The sequence below is a fragment of the Gavialis gangeticus genome, unplaced genomic scaffold (genome assembly GCF_001723915.1).
Source record: "Gavialis gangeticus isolate Ggan-Ray unplaced genomic scaffold, GavGan_comp1, whole genome shotgun sequence".
Classification (NCBI taxonomy): domain Eukaryota; kingdom Metazoa; phylum Chordata; order Crocodylia; family Gavialidae; genus Gavialis; species Gavialis gangeticus.
Window position 1 is genome coordinate 71,138,208 of NW_017729034.1, and position 17,068 is coordinate 71,155,275.

At 43.0% G+C, this 17,068-nt stretch overlaps 1 protein-coding gene across 1 annotated transcript; it reads left to right on the forward strand.

Moving 5' to 3' along the window:
* Positions 1 to 2,048: 2,048 nt before the first annotated feature.
* On the forward strand, positions 2,049 to 16,761 carry SOD2 (superoxide dismutase 2, mitochondrial). Its single transcript, XM_019527398.1, has 5 exons — positions 2,049 to 2,154; positions 4,540 to 4,742; positions 10,593 to 10,709; positions 14,329 to 14,508; positions 15,628 to 16,761. The coding sequence occupies exons 1-5, from the start codon at positions 2,126 to 2,128 to the stop codon at positions 15,771 to 15,773; spliced, it is 675 nt and encodes a 224-aa protein (XP_019382943.1). The 5' UTR covers positions 2,049 to 2,125; the 3' UTR covers positions 15,774 to 16,761.
* The last annotated feature ends 307 nt before the right edge of the window (positions 16,762 to 17,068 follow it).

The following is a 17,068-nucleotide window of genomic DNA, read 5'->3' on the forward strand; positions in this document are numbered from 1 at the left end:
AAGAAGTGTTGAGATACAAGACTGCTAAAAGCTGAAAATAAAATCTAAGGCCATTATGTATCAGGCCAGCAGGGGTATAGAAAGTAAGAACTGTGCCAACCCTACAGCCCCAAAAACTGGCACAAGAAGCAAGGGGGGAGTTCCCACCTTTCTAAAGAGAATCAGAGGGGTTAGGGTCACAAGCCAACAAGCTAAAGGGAGGGAACAGGTGAAAGATAAAGAACCATCAGTACCGGGGTAACATACACTCAGCACCTTCATTTCCCCACCACACCTTTATTCCCAAGAGCGCTCAAACAGCAGCCCACAAGTCTGAATCCAGCTCTTTCAGGTCAAAGTCCTGGCTGACCAAGCCAGTGAGAGTTCCTAATCTGCACCCCCATGTGCAAGGTTATTCAGGTCCCACATGCACACTGCTCCCTCTTCCCTTTACTCCAGCCTCAAGCTTCCTCTTCCTCTTTTTCCCTTGCCTCCAGCCCTAAGGGCTTCTGGGAGTTGCAATCCAAATGAACAGATCACAGCTCTGCAGACTGCTCCCTGGTTCCACCTGCTGTTACACACGTTACGTTTCCACATTCCATTGTTTTTATTGAAAATTGTCTCCCTGTGATCAGTATGGCCAACCTGAAACATTAAAAAAAAAAAATCACTGAATCATAGAAAGTTAGGGTTGGAAGGGACCTCAGGAGGTCATCTAGTCCAATCCTCTGCTCAGAGCAGGATCATCCCCAACTAGATCATCCCAGCCAAGGCTTTGTCTAGCCAGGTCTTAAAAACCTCCAAGGATGGAGACTCCACCACCTCTCTGAGTAACATGTTGCAGTGTTTACCACCCTTCTAGTGAGAAAATTCTTCCTAATATCTGGCCTAAACTTCCCTTGCTGCAACTTGAGACCGTTGCTGCTTGTTCTGTCACGTGCCACCACTGAGAACAGTCTCCATCCTCTTTTGAACCCACCTTCCGGCAGTTGAAGGCTGCTGTTAAATTTCCTCTCAGCCTTCTCTTCTCTAGACTAAATAAGCCCAGCCTCTCGTAAGTCATGTTCCCCAGCCCCCAAGCCATTTTGTTGCCCCTGGCTGGACTCGCCCCAATTTGTCCACATCCTTTCTGTAGGGGGGCCCACAACCTAACACAGTAATCCAGACGTGGTCTCACCAGTGCTGAATAGAGGGGAAGAATCACTTCCCTCGACCTGGGGGCAACCCACCTACCAATGTAGCCCAGTATGCTGTTGACCTTGGCACCAAGGGTGCATTGCTGGCTCATATTCAGCTTATTGTCCACTGTAACCTCAAGGTCCTTTTCTGCAGAGCTGCTGCCGAGCCTGTCAGCCCCCAGCCTGCACTGGAGGCTAAAAACCATACATCCACCCGTCCCCCAAATGACTGAATTATAAGCTGTGAATTAAAAAAAAAAAAATCCTTGTAGGTTTCTTTTTATTTGCCTGCTGGTACTGGAGCACCTTGTGTTTTTCAGCCTTCCCCTGTAACCAGAAAAGCTAGAAATATTCCGTTTGACATGAAAGCTGACACGTTGCATTATGATCCAAGCCCAGAAGCTGAGACTTCCTGAGAAGCCCTGTGCGATTCCTGAAGTCCGAGACGGCAGCTCCGGCATCAGGCTCTCCAATTACCTATACTGTAATGTGCAATCCAATACAAAAGCCCTTGTCCAAGCCACGCTGGTGAGCCACAGAGTACATCTCTACCACAGTCGGTGCAAGGGCACGCTGGCTCTGCCCCGGCCTGCAGCTGTGCTAAGCTTGGAGGTCACACTCCTTAGCCTCCACACGGCAGGGCAGCCACAATAACGCCACGTTGCCAGGCGCAACATCCCGCTGACCTCAAGACGAGAGAAACTAAGCCCAGGAATGGCCAGGCCTCCCTAATCGCAGAGGCCAGGAGTGGGCCCTGGGCTCTGGGCGGCCCCACAGCGCCCCTGCCAGGCCTCGGCTGGGCTGTGCCCGCCCCTGCCGAGCCTCCAGGCTTACGCCGTGCGCGGACACCTGCCCGCCTCCGCCCTGCATTATCCGGGGCCACTCCCGTGCCCGCCCCCAGGCTCGTCCCGCCCCGCGCAGCCGCAGTGTGTCCGGGCCTGGCTGCAGCGGAGCCGCGTCCCACCGCGATGCTGCGCCGTCTGGCTGCCACGGGCAGGTGAGCGCCCGCTGGCCCTTCTGCCCCCTGTGCTAGCGCGGGCACGTGGGGGCTCCCTGTCCGCGGTTCCCGAGGTGCACTGGCCCTGTGGCAGGGCTGAGGGTAGCGCAGAGCCGTGGCTATCTCCCTCTTTCGTGCCAGCACCCATTTGCAAACGTCGGCGACCCGTCCCGACTCCCCCGCTCCGCACTGGGGGGGGTCCCAAGCAGCCCCTTGCAAGCTGCAGCTCTGCCAGCCTGCAGGGGAAAGGCCCCAAGGTGGCCCACGCGTTCAAGTTTGTGGATCCGTTTTCCAAGCTTGTCTGCAACCCTTTCCTCTTGTTCTGTCGGGTCGCAGGCCGCAGGTTGAAAAACGCTGGGGTTAGATTGTGGTTCGCAGTGGGGTGGTTTGGATGAGGGTGACCCAGCCGTCTGCATGACCTCTGGAGGGCCCTTTCAGCCCTGTTTCTTTATGATCATCTGCCTCCTGCTGGTGCCTGAAGATGAGCTTCCAGGATGAACCGGCTGTATATAGTCTGTAAGGGCATGACCTTGCATTGGGGGCCCTTCAGTTTTAGCGTCCTTTTGGCTCCCTGCTCTTCGATAGCGCACACCTCAGCAATTTGCTGTGCCTCTGCGCACCGGTGGGGTGTTGGGGCAGAGTCCGTTAGGCAAATCCCTCTGGTCTCGCAGGCCTCCAGGGCCTGGCAGGGTAACCTTCCTTAACCACTGTAACGTAACACGGCGTGATGAAAACATCAAGTGAATGCATTCCAGGACTGGTGTCTAAGGGACTTGCAGAAGCTATTTCTTCCCCATCTTTTTTAGCACAATTTGTTGTTTTTCTCCTTGTCATCTGTTCCTGAACTACTACGCTAAAATCGCTGTTATCTGGCACCCCCAGGGGTGAGGGGATTGCCAGTTATGTAAAAATTTTGGTTATTTGAAAGAACCCAGCAGGGCTTTTCAGATCATGCAGAACAGGGGCAGGAGGGGGAGCAGCTGCCACGGCAGCGCAGGGTAGTGGGTGGCAACAGTAGCCACCACGTGCGAGCTTTCACCCCACCTCCCCTCTGGAAATTCCAGCTAATACAGTGTGCCAGTTAGTAAAATCCCAGATAACAGGGATTTTACTGTAATACTCTCTCATTTAGCCGCTTTCCTATTTGGTATGGTGTTGAAAGCTGTGTTGTTAATGTCCACATTTCTCCTGTCTGAAAAAGCTGCTTTCTCTTATCAGCGAAAGATATTGGGTAACTTGTGCCATCTAGTTTTGGTTAACTCGCATTGCATTCTGTTTGTTTGTTGGGTTTTGGTTTTTGTGTTGTTGTTTTGTTTTTTTTTTTTTACCTTCAGGTCTTAAATTTCTCTGTCCTTCAGCATCTGTTTTCAAACCTTGCATGCTGTTGCAGTCGAGACTAACAGACCTGTAGTGCCGGGATCCCTTTTCCTTTTCTTAAATGCAGGCATTGCATTGCCTGTCCCCAGTCATATGGCATTATCTCTAATTAAAGTAGATTAATTAAAAAAAAAAAAATCTTTGTTAACGGACATGTTACTCCATATGACAGCTCCTTCCGTGTTCTGAGATAGGGGGACCAGATGATCTCAGACCTGAGTATAAGATGAAAATGAATTTTGCATGAGATGTGGCAACTTCTCCCTGAATTTTTTTTTTCCCCTTTAGCAATCCTGACTGGCTTTCATGTTCTATAGCACACTGCTTGCTCACTATATAGCTGTTTCACTTCCTTTTCTGCTTCTCTCTGTGTGGCTAATATTATTGAAGTTTGGCAATTCTTACTTTATTCCTATACTTTCTGGCATCAAGATGTAGAGCTTGTTTTTTTTAAGCTATCTATTTGCTTCTGTAGTCAAATATACAGCAGGTTAGCAAGTTGAATAGTGGGTTCCACTTTTGTCTTATGTTGCCAATTGTGTCTAGACTCATTTCTCAATGCCACTAGATATTAGCTTACCTTTAAATTATCAGGCTTGAAAATACTTAAGCACATGTGTTACTGCTGAACTGAAACTAATAGAAATTAAACATTAAGCAAATAGTTTTATTTATTTATTTATTTATTTTTATTGAAGGATTTAGCTCTTTATGCTGTAAGTCCCTGTGTCCTTCATATGACCTGTCTCTCTTCATGTTTTGGTGCACAGTTTTTTTTTTTTTGTTTTTGTTTTTTTTTTGCAAGCATGGATCTTACTTGCAGTTTGCCTCAGAGTAGGAGCAGTCATTGCCAAATTAACAAGGCTACATCTTGAGTAAGACTGCTCAGTGTGAGTAAATGGCATGTGAGAACATTCGCAAAGTATTTTATTCAGTATATGTATATATATTTAATTAACCAGATGAAATTGCCTGTATTTCTTTTCTTTTTATCTTTATCTTTTTCAGGAGCAGCACAAAGTTCATCGTGCCGTTGGCATGCTTGGCCTCCAGGCAAAAGCACACTCTTCCAGACTTACCTTATGACTATGGTGCCCTGGTACCCCATATTAGTGCAGAAATCATGCAGTTGCACCACAGCAAACATCATGCTACCTATGTGAATAATCTGAATGTTGCAGAGGAGAAATACAAAGAGGCACTGGCGAAAGGTGTGTGTGGTCACAGTTAACAAACAAAGGAAGCTGCTCATGTTACAGGCAGACGTTTCACCAAAATACATGGGGAAGAAGGCACCGGGTAGCGTGGGGCCCCTGCAGGACACGCTTGGCAATCTGGTGGTTGCACCAGAAGAAAAGGCAGACCTTTTTAACAAATTCTTTGCCTCCATTGTTTTGTGCAGGGACTTGGACATCTCCCCCACTGGAGTTCAGGACGGACTCAGGAGAGACTCCGCCAGGCCTAGGGTCAGGGAGGACCCAGTTAGGGAACTTCTGGAGGGGCTGGACGTGTTCAGATCAGCAGGTCCAGATGCTCTCCACCCCAGGGTGCTGAGGGAATTGGCAGAGGTCATTGTGGGCCCCCTGGCATGGCTTTAGGAGCACTCATGGTGCTCTGGACAGGTGCCGGAAGACTGAAAGAAGGCCAATGTGGTCCCCATCTTTAAAAAAGGGAGGAGGAGGAGGGAGGACTCAGGCAACTAAAGGCCCATTAGTCTTACTTTGATCCTGGGGAAGCTGTTTGAGAAAATTATACAGGAGCACATCTGTGATGGGCCAGCAGGGGGGATGATGCTCAGGGGCAACCAGCTGGGGTTCATTAGGGGCAGGTCCTGTCAGACCAACCTGGTGGCCTTCTATGACTAGGTGACAAAATCCTTGGATGCAGGAGTCGTGGTGGATGTAGTCTTTCTGGACTTCAGGAAGGCCTTTGACACTGTCTCCCACCCCATTCTCATTAAAAAGCTAGGCGACTGTGGCACTGATGCGTACACAGTCAGATAGATCGCAGATTGGCTGAGGGGCTGCACCCAGAGAGTGGTGGTGGATGGGTCATATTTGAGCTGAAGGGATGTGAGCAGTGGAGTCCCCCAGGGCTCAGTTCTTGGACCCGTACTGTTCAATTTCTTTATTAGTGATTTGGATGAGGGGGTGAAAAGCACCCTGTTTAAATTTGCTGATGACACCAAGATTTGGGATGAGGTGGGCATGCTAGAAAGGAGGGACTGGATACAACTGGACCTGGACAAGTTACATGGGTGGGTGAATGAGAATAGGATGGGATTCAATACTGACAAGTGCAGGGTACTGCACTTGGGCAGTAAGAACCAGCAGCATACCTACAGGCTGGGGAACTCCCTTCTTGAAAGCACAGTGGCAGAAAGAGATCTTGGAGTCATTATTGGTTCCAAAATGAACATGGGCTGCCAATATGAGGATGCGGTCAGTAAGGCTAACCACACCTTGTCATACATCTGCAGATGCATCATGAGCAGGGCCAAGGAGGTGATCCTCCCCCTCTATGTGACACTGGTCAGGCCGCAGTTGGAGTACTGCATCCAGTTCTGGGCGCCGCGCTTCAGGAGGGATGTGGCCAGCATTGAGAGGGTCCAGAGGAGGGCCACTCACATTCTGGGTACAGCAGGGCAGGCCCTACGAGGAGAGGCTACGGGACCTGAACCTGTTCAGCCTTCACAAGAGAAGGCTGAGAGGGGACCTGCTGGCCATCTATAAACTTACCAGGGGGGACCAGCAGGGAATGGGAGAGACTTTGTTCACCCGAGCACCTCCCAGAGTTGCAAGGAATAACAGCCATAAGTTGACTGAGAGGAGGTTCAGGCTGGATATTAGAAGGCACTACTTCACAGTCAGGGTGGTTAGGATCTGGAACCAATTTCCAAGTGAAGTGGTGCTGGCTCTTATCTTAGGGGTCTTTAAGAGGAGGCTTGATAATTACCTAGCTGGGGTCATACGAGGTCAAACTGACCAGGGGTTATATGAACCCAGTATTCATTCCTGCCCAGGGCAGGGGTCAGACTTGATGATCTACTTAGGTCCCTTCTGAAGTTTAGGATCTGGAACCAACTTCCAAGGGAAGTGGTGCTGGCTCCTACCCTGGGGGTCTTTAAGAGGAGGCTTGATGCCTACCTGGCTGGAGTCATTTGAGCCCAGTTTTTTTCCTGCAGAGGCAGGGGTCAGACTTGAAGATCTACAAGGTCCCTTCCGACCCTACTTCTATGATTCTATGACCCTAACAACTATGAAACTATGGAAGATGCATGTGAGGATCCTTGCCAAAGGAGTATACTGTGCTTAAAGGACAGTTGCTGCTGTTAATTATAATTTTTTCCCCCATTAGCTTGGTATAGTGTTTCAAGGGATTGCTTTTATGGTTGGTTCCAGTATTGATACTTGGTTATGTGGTGTTAAATGGATGAGTTCTGCCTTTTTATAGTATGTAAATTCAAAGTAAACATAATTGATTTAATGCATTTACCCCTCATCTACCTGGGACCAGTAGGAAACTGGTATAACAAGAATTTTTAAATGACTGAGGCAATTTCACATTTACATCAGGAAGTTAGCTCTTTAACTAGATAGTATTTCTGGATTGATAGTTTTAGTCTTTCTGGAAAAAAACACACTTTGTAGTAAAAAGGAAGCTCTAGGAATGAGTGTGTAAGTTTGGCTTCCTAGCTTCCCCTAAGGGCGATGGGATGACCTTGAAGCTAATGCATGTGACTGTCAGTCAGGACAGCAGGGTCTTATTCTAAGTTGTGCTCCAGATTGTCATTGAGAAATTGCCTTGAGGTTTTCTGATGAAAAGTTGTTTTCAGCATGTGCAACCACGTTTTGTTTTATAGCTAGAACAACTTTTTGCAATTGTTTTTATTCTTTCTTGTTTTTTGAATTCCACATAGTTTGTAGCAGCAAGATGAAGTGCTAATACCATTATTAGTTATATGAGTACACTAAAACAATAGAAATGTAGTTTGTGTTCTAAATCTCAGTTTACTAGACTGCTAAAAATGAATGAAATTTATCTTCAGCAAGATGAAAACTGGAAGTTGATCTGCCTTTTGACTGATGAGTTTCTTTTTCTGTTTGAAGAATTTTGGCATAATTTAAGATGCTCTCAATCTACAGATTAACCTGCTATAGTAATAGAAGTTAACACGTCACTATAGACTGCACAGTGTTATTTGACCGTCTGAATGCCAGTAGGTTAGGACTTTTAATAGGAAATTAAAGTTAAAATCAAGGTTGACAGGAGAACAAAATGAGACACTTCCCACAGTGTGTTCTTTGCTCAGAACTGTCGGCCACGGGCCAGTAATCTCCAGATATTTGACTATATTCTGATTTAACAATTTAAGAACAGGAATGACACTTGAAGTTTTTTTTAAAAAAAACTTCAAAAGGGGGCAGGTATGAAATGAGATTCTCCTGTCAGGCCTGAGCAGTGCATTTTTCATTCAGTAGCTGTTCCAGGAAAAGTGCGTTACAGATGAAAATTAAAGCAGCAGGACTGAGGAGGAGAAAGCAAAATACAAAAAACCCCAGGTGTGCTACTGTTGTTACTAATGGTTACTGATTAAACACATGCAGGAGAGTTGTAACCACTGGTGGCTGCTAGTTAGGCAGATATCTATCTGCAGCATTTAAAGCTGGCCTTGTTGTGCTATCTTCACAGTACAGACCAAATACTGGCTTTAGATAGATATATAAGCAACTTCTGGTGACTTTGGTGGGAGTTGGAGACAGTCTATGTAGGTGATATTCTGTAAACTTCAAATATTCTGCTACTGAAGTTTTAACAGACAGCAGTGTTAGTAAACGTTTGCCTGTGCTGATTTAGGATACCCATAAAATCAGTACTTCTGATAGCATAAGTTTTGACCCTCATAAGAATTCAGTTTTAAAAACATGTTTAGGAAAGAGCTGAGACTAAGTTATCATGTAGCTTAAAGAAATAAACTCTGTAGATCCAGTTGAGGAGCCTGAACTAGAATGAAATTGTTTCTGCAGGTAATGTTGTTAAAGCAGCGTTTCTCTTGGTCTGTGTTATGTTGTACTCCTATCAACTAGTTTAATTATAACTCACGTAATGTTTGTTCAAGAATGGAAAACACTGAAGTACAGTGTTTTCTTTTCCCAATGAACATTAACTTTGAGTCTTACTTTATTTATTTGAGGGGGAGGACGGAAGGTAGATACCCCAAGATACTTAATCCCTGATTTAGGAAACCCATTGAGTTTAAGATTTGGTACTATTGCTGATTGGAAAGTAAGCATGTGCTTAACACTGTCCCTCAAGAAGGGGCCAGTTAAGGAAATAATCAAGAGTATTTTACTTCAGAAAGCTTAGCTAACTTACCCAGGCTCTGATCTTGTAACTGGTCCATCCCTGTTTCATGAGTTTTCCATTTGCAAGATTAGATCATTGAACTCCTAGTCCCAGCTCTCTACAATTTGGATCCTGTTGCATGAACTTGCACATGCCTTTCATATTGGGATTTGAGGATTTAATCAAAGATGCAGCTATAAAAAAAAAAAAACCCTCATGTGTATTTTTTTGCTTCTTACCAGGTGCTAAGCAGCTCCATTACTAGGATGAGAAACTTGCCTGATTCTACCTATCAAGTGCCTTGTTTTGTTTTTGGTTTTTTTAGCATGTATTTGTTTTCTAAACACAATTAAAAAGAAATGGCCATGTGAAGGTTGTCATAGGCTGAAATAACTTCCAGATCCTCTATGGACATGTATTTTAGGCATCAAGTTCACTGGAGAAATTGGAAGGTATTCTAGTAAGCTAACAAATAACAAGCAGTTACTTGCAGACAAAGCAGTCTGATTTCATGCAGGCTTCCAGAACAGGATAAAGAGAATAAGGAAGCCTAGAGTTTCCCTAACTCAGCTGAAAACTGCAAACAGCTTTGCCTTAGGTAAGGGTTTTACTCAACGTGTTATCTAACAAGACAATATTTTTCCTCCTTCCAGTGAAGACATGCTCTTGGTGTGTGAGTGTATAAGATAACACTAGAGAGTAGTTTAAAAAAAAAAAACCTTCTGAAGGAATGCCTTTGCATCTGTAAGAGTTATTTGAAAATGTCTATTTTAAAAGAGCATGTTAAAACCCCTTTGCCTGGAAGTGGGGAAGCAGGCTTGAGATGCCTGGCACCAGTGAGTATCTGTGAGGCATGGGCCTAAGAAAATGAGAGTAAGGACCATCCTAGGGTTAAAAGGACTGTTTGCTAGGAACTGGCATTGGAGTAGATATGCAGTTGTTAACCATCACATGGGTCTTTGCCTTTGTGTGGAAGTTTTTACAGTCTAAAGCAAGAACTTGACCTGGTGCTTTGCCTATTACTGAACTCCTGCTCCATGGCCATGATGCTGGGGAAGAAAACGAGGCATAACATTCCCATAAAATGTTGGGGGGTGGGAGGGAGTAGAAAGGGGTATCTGTAGGTCATTCTGTGTTCCCTTTGTGCCTCTTTAGTCTTAGGGCCAAAATTCACTGTTTACATCCTAAAAGAAACCGGTGTAAACACTTTAGTTGATTTACTTATGGGATGGGTAGTGTTGTGAACTTAGTGTTGAATATTTTTACAGCTAACAGGAGAGAGCCATTTATGACCTCACTGTGGTGATACTAGTATTTGATGCTCATAAATGGTAATCCTCAAACGCTGTTGTAAGTTATGTAGTCTTTGTATGTTTAAGGTATTTTAATTTCTTCTACTTATCCTGCCAATCAGTAGTACACCACGCACATTAACTTAGGTTCTCATGATAAGGAAGAGTTGACAGTTGCAAAGTGTTGCCAGCAGTGAGGTATTATGTGTTATGATGTGGGATCTATGCTGAGACAGTTTTATGAGGTGCAGAGTTTGTGGTAGTGGCTGATGAACATGAATATCACAAATTAGCAAATTCTAATAACTTGTTCTGGCACTAACCTGTAGATGAGCATCCTTAATGCAAGACGAGATCCATTTTAGTGATTCCTGTGGTAACACTTTATTCCATTTGATTTTATTTGCTTTTTTGTGCCTTCAGGTGATGTTACAACTCAAGTATCTCTTCAGCCTGCGCTAAGGTTCAATGGTGGGGGTCATATCAATCACACCATCTTCTGGACAAATCTTTCTCCCACTGGGGGAGGAGAGCCTCAAGGTTAGTACTAACATTTGATGGCTTATTGATAGAATATTGGTATTAACAAATAGAATTGCAGTGAACTGGCCTGCAAAGATATCCCTTACATTTAGTTTTTGTTCATCTTAAAGGGGAAGGAATATTAAGATCCTTCAGAATAGGCATATGGTCTTCTATGTCTCTTCGCCACCTAACTTAATGGGACCTTGCTCCTGATTTGAGAGCTTAATACTGCTTATTTGTAAACATGCACATTTTTTGCAAGTACTGTAGAAGGTGGAGACTTGGAGCATATGACTAGTGGGGTTTTTTTGTTTAAATCTGATTACATGTGTAAGTATTTGACTGTATAAATTTGAATTTTTACAGTGGTAAAAGCTGCTATGTTGGTCGGTTCATGTAGAAATAAATGATTTACCTGAAACTTGTGTAAGAGATCTCTGAGATGTATATTAGTGTTTGGTACATAGCAATCCCTGAAGAAGGTACAATCAACTGCAGAATGAACAATCGAGGCTGAAATGGGCCATGTAATAAGCCACTTACTAGTTTTGTTGGTGGCTGCCAGAACATAACCTTTCAAGTCTCTAATCCTCATGGTTATGAAAGAAATTGTAAAGTGTACACTGAGTGAGATCTGGAGTCAGTCTGAGGGTGCAGCTCAGAGGTGCGACTAGCTTTCATCTCTGACAACCCTAAAGTTTAATGATCTTTATGTCAATGTTATTTCACTGCTAATCCAAGTTTCCAGAAAGATTTGGGAATTGCTTCTAAAGATCTTTTGTTGTTGCTGTGCAGGTGCTGAGATGCTTTGAAAGTTGGTGTAGATGCATCTTCAGCTTAGACTTCCTCTATTTTCAAACTACAACATTAGAAAGTTGAGGCTTTTTTTTTTTTAGGATACTGCTACTGAGTTTTGAGAAACAGATTTAATCTGCCCTTACCTGTCAGTGATCATACAATTGAATAATACAGATGGGAATGTGAGTGGAACTCCATCCAGAAGAGATAGTAAAAAAGGCCTCATAGCTATAGTGCTGGGGGTTTGCTGTAGGTCCCCAGGCTCAGATTTAAGCTTTCTGTAAGTTCATAAAAATAACATAAAATAAACAGTAATGGAAATTGTGTGATTTACGGTAAACTTTTTCAGAGATACTGGATCAGAGAGAAAATGCTTGTAATAATGGTAGGACCGTGATATTCTTGAACAGGCAGTTTCTCTGTCAAATGTTTGCGGAATCAGCAAAAGATGATGCCATTTTAGGCTATTTGTTTCAGCAAGCAATGAAGATAATATAGAAGAGCTGGTCTTAAAAATGATCTTGGATTGAGTGATCATTGAACTGATTGCAGCTAATCTTTTTAAAAAAGATAGACAAAAGTCTATAAAGCAGCGGTTCGCAACCCTTTTAGGCTGGAGGCTTCCCCTGTTAGACTTGAGGCATCCCTCAGAAAATGCTGGCACTTAAGTTTTCTGTAAATTTTTTGACTATTGAAAAATAAGATATATTCTTTTGGAGAGACCACACCAAGTCAGAATGTTTATAACACCTTGGGTTTCTCTTTGAAATCTCCGGGTTTATCTTGTGAATCGTGTCTGCACACCTAACAATGCTAACATTGCATAGCACTCTTGAAAGGATGTCAAGACACCCCAGAGTGTTGCGTCTCCCCAGTTGAGAATCCCTACTAGAAGGTTTTGAATTTCAGAGGGGCAAACTAAGGCAACTAGTTGGGAACTGGACTGAGGAGCTCAAGGCATTGTATGTGGTGGAGTTCTGGGATCACTATAAGACAAAAATGTAAACCCCAGGTAAGAAGAAAAAATGGCAGGGAAGAACTACAGAGTTGCTCGATGAATAATCATAAACAGGATATTAAGAGTAAGCAGAAAAACTAGAAGGAACAGAGAAGTTGCAGGTTAGTGCAGAAATGAAGTGACATTGGGTAAAAGCTTTGTGTAACTTGAATTTGCACTGAAAATTGAATGCAGAAAAACATTCTTCAGCCATATAAATAGAGAACAAGGAGAAAAGTATGGCTAATATGCTGAGCATGAGGTGGAGGTTAAGGACAATTAAGGTATGGCTTACATTGTAAACAAATACTTTGCCTGTTCTCATGAATGGTAGGATACCTAAAAAGAACCACATCTGAGGTACAAGCAAAACTTTGGCTTCTTATTGTGACAAAATCAGAATGAATGGCAAGGATAGGCAGTCTCCATCCCAGAATACTAAAAGACCTAGCACATATAGAGGACTTTTAGCAAATCTGTGAATTCAGGGGTGGTATTTTAGAGCTGGAGCATAGGCAATGTATCCTGTACAGAGAAGGGAAAACATCTGGCCAACTACAGACCCATTTGTTTGGCCTCAATCTTATCCAGAACCTTAACTGATACATTACATTACTTCACAGGAAGGTGAATAAGGGACTGGCTAAAAGAGGGAGGCTACCAGGGATTATATCTAAAAAGAATTATCAGGAGAGAGATATGTACTCCTTTGGGGCAGGTGGAGAGGGGTTTTGGGACCAGCCCTGTGTATTATTTTCATTAGGGATGTTGGTACAAGACTTAGTTGTGTACTGATAAAATTTGGGGTGATGCTAACGTGGGAGATAATGCCAATGCAGAAGGGGAGCAGTTCACAGCAGAGGAAGAATTTGGATGACCTGTTGGACTGCAGTAATACAAATTGGATAACATAGAGCAGGGGTTTCCAAACTGGTATGTGTACTCCTGGGGGTACACATGATATCTTTGGGGGAATGTGGGAGAAATTGTGTAATGGCAGATTTAATTGTCATTATAATACTAATGACATTTAAGGAGTTAAAATATAAAATGTATGCTGGTAGAGGTATGCAAGCAGCTGGTAAATCAGGAAGGGGTTATCCAGTAAGAAAGTTTGGGAACCTCTGTTATAGAGCAAAGTGAGAAATCATGTAGGTATGGATTAATAATAAGATCTTTTGCTATAAACTGGTTCTCATCAGTCAGAGGCAGTGGAGAAGGAGATGGATTTAGGTGTACTGGTTGATTGTAGGATGATTGTGACCCCACAATGTGATGCAGCCATGACAATGGATAGTGCAGTTCCAGGATATATTAGGTGAGGTGTTTTTCAGTAGAGATGGGGGTTACTGTTGTAAAGCTGACATGCTTCAAAATAGGGTTATCTACACCCTGCTGACTCTGGCAAGCACCCTTATCCAGTTGTTCTGTTGCAAACAAATAGTTTCACATGCTTGTTGGAGCATATTCTGGCTGTACTTCACTGCTGCTTTAAAAAAAAAAAAAAAAAAAGAAGCTTAGTTGACTTGACAGCTTTTCTTGCATACTTTTTAGCACTTCTCCAAAAAGGCCTGTCTCTAGGTACCATGCCAAGGGACAATCCAGCTTTCAGACAAATGCAAACCCTGCTGCGTCTCTGCTTCCTTCGCTTTTGCAATCTTTCTCTTGCTTTTTGAAACATCAGTATAAATTACCCATGCACAAAATTCTTTTCTTGTGTTAGTGCTGACTGGGCGGGGGTAGGGAACTAATTGTTTCTGATTCGTTCCAAGCTTTTCTCGCATTTTAAAAATAAAGCTACCTGGAAAAGTACCATAAAATGCTTGTTTTTCCTTTAAGGGGAATTGTTGGAAGCCATCAAGCGGGACTTCGGTTCCTTTGCAAGCTTCAAGGAGAAGCTCACAGCAGTATCAGTCGGCGTTCAAGGCTCAGGGTGGGGATGGCTCGGCTTCAACAAGGAACAAGGGCGCCTGCAAATTGCTGCCTGTGCAAATCAGGATCCTCTACAAGGAACAACAGGTCAGGGTTTTAATCTTTGATTTATTTCAAACTGTTCCAAATCTGTAGCTGCAGAGAAGCCTTGAAACCAAGCTTCCCCGTCCCCCCTTTAATAAATAGGGTCGAAATTGTCTGCTCAGTAGTGCTCAACCTTTTGGTCATGTGGGGCCCGTTTGTGGCTGTCTGAAGCAATTTAACTCTTTCAAACTTGGAAAGAGAATGCTGCCCTTTTAAATTGCTAATAATAAAGAGGCATATGCTATGATAGTCCTTAGAAAATAGGAAAAGACTAGTTATTAACCCTTTTTAAAGTTTTCTGACCAGTTAAAATGAAACCTATTTTCATAACAAGGTGCTGTGAGAATAGCAGTTAAGGCAAATTTCATACTGTTGGAAAAAAAAGCTGTATCTTATTAGACATTGTCATTTCTATGGCTTCTTTTGACCTTTTTTATATTCCAAGCTTAAAAAAGGACCGTTTGCAACTTCTCTTCGGCTCTGGAGGGAGTAAGATTGACATCAGTCACGTAGTGTTTGCACAGCAGATGAATCTCTGGGTTAACATCTGCAAACACTACTTTTAGCTAGCTCAGACTGTAATTCTTTGCTTCAGTGAATAGTCTCCTTTCTGGAAATTCCCAATTAGGTATTCTTTTGTTGAACTTTTTTCAGTTCTTAATCCCATTAAAGCAAGGAAACAAAATGATTTATTTGACATCTGATCCACAGTTAGAAGACTTTCTGGAAGTATTAATGGTGCATTACTAATACGTTCTGTACTACAAGTGTTTCTTAAGATGGCTTTTCAGGAAAGGTTTTTATCCTGTTCAGAACCATATCTTTTTTTTTTTTTTTAAGGCTTCAATCCTGCCCTTGGGGCTGTGGGTATGTGTAGCTGTGTGTTTCAAAATTTGCCACTTCAGTTCCAGTTGTATAGGAAGCAGTTATGTAAAATGTAGCAATATGCACCTGCATCTTGGAGAGCTCACCATGGCCCTTGGATAAGGCTTTGAAATATGGAGCTTTAGGGAAACTGAAAACATTTTAGAGCCTTACTTTGGAGTCTTAATGTGTTTTAGAGCCTTACTTTGGAGTCTTAATGTGTGTTGTTTATCCAAAACACATTTTCTCTTCTTCTAGGTTTGGTTCCTCTGTTAGGAATTGATGTGTGGGAACATGCCTACTATCTGCAGTATAAAAATGTTCGGCCTGACTATCTAAAAGCCATCTGGAATGTGATCAACTGGGAGAATGTGTCTTCAAGATATTCAGCCTGCAGAAAGTAAAGCAGAGTTCTGCACAGACTCTTTACAGCACCGGTTCTATTCTGAAATCATTTTTGTAATAATGTGTCTACTGGCTTTCTAATGAGTTGCTCCACTGCAGAAAATACTTTAATGCATCCAATGAAAGTACTTGCACTCAACCCAAGTGTCTGCTCATTTAGTTCTGTGAGAGGTACTTAATAATAAATGTAAACCCTCGTGTAACAGAATGAATAGAATTCTTTAAAAACTACATGGCTCTGCTGAAATTTCCCTTATTTAGTGATAAACTTTTGAAGATGTCTAACTTAGTTTTTCCATCTATAGTGCAAATGTCACCTACTTTATTTACCTCACAGTGGTAGTGTGAGGAATAGTTGTCAACAAACACCATACAAGTGTTCATATATCTATTTTTGGCTTCTAGGCACTCAACAATAACACTTGTGTAAAAAGACTAGTCTCTGTCTAGTCATTTTCAGTACTTACAGAAATTATCAGATCTTTCCACTTGATAATAACTCAACCCAGCAGCCATCAACACAGGACCTGCAAAACTATTTAGGAAAATCTAATTTAGAAATGTATTGAGAGCAGTTAGTGACTCCCAAAGGGAAGAGTAACTCTTGGAACAGTTGAAAGCTTGAACTGCAGTGCCAGAGACTTTTTTTTTTTGCTTTACTAAGTGACAGTAGCAAACATTAAAGAAACTTACTGCATAAAATGAGTAGCAATGGAATCTTTGATTAACTTATGATGACCGAGTTCTTTATGCCGTCCAGGCTTGAATGTAGTCAAATGTTTGTTCTTACCTGTTAGTCAGGGGAGAGAAGTAGTTTCCTGCTGCTGTTCTTTCATAAGGAAATATGACACTGATAACAATTTGGTTGTGTGTTTTCTGATGCTTGCTGAAATAATTTTGCCTTCGTGTTTCATTTCATTATATGAGAAGAAACATGTACTTCACATTACTATAAATAAATAAATACTACTGAAGCAGTAGTGTGCATATTGGCTATCACTGATCTAGCTATTTATTCCCTTGTACTGCAGAACAAAGAGGCTGCTGAGGAGCTCACAGTCCAACAGGCATCACAAACTTCTGTGGTTTTCCAAGGATGAACAGTCAAGGGGAGACTTTTATCTCAGATCAGGGGAGTCAGCAACTTATGGCCTGTAAAGGGATTGTAACCAGCCTGCAGAGCTCAGATGGCAGCGGCAGTTCAGCAGTGGGGAAAGTGGATTGGTGGTGATAGGGTCAGGAGCAGGCTAGTGGTACTTGGCAGTAGGTGAATCCATGGAATGGGGTGGTGGCC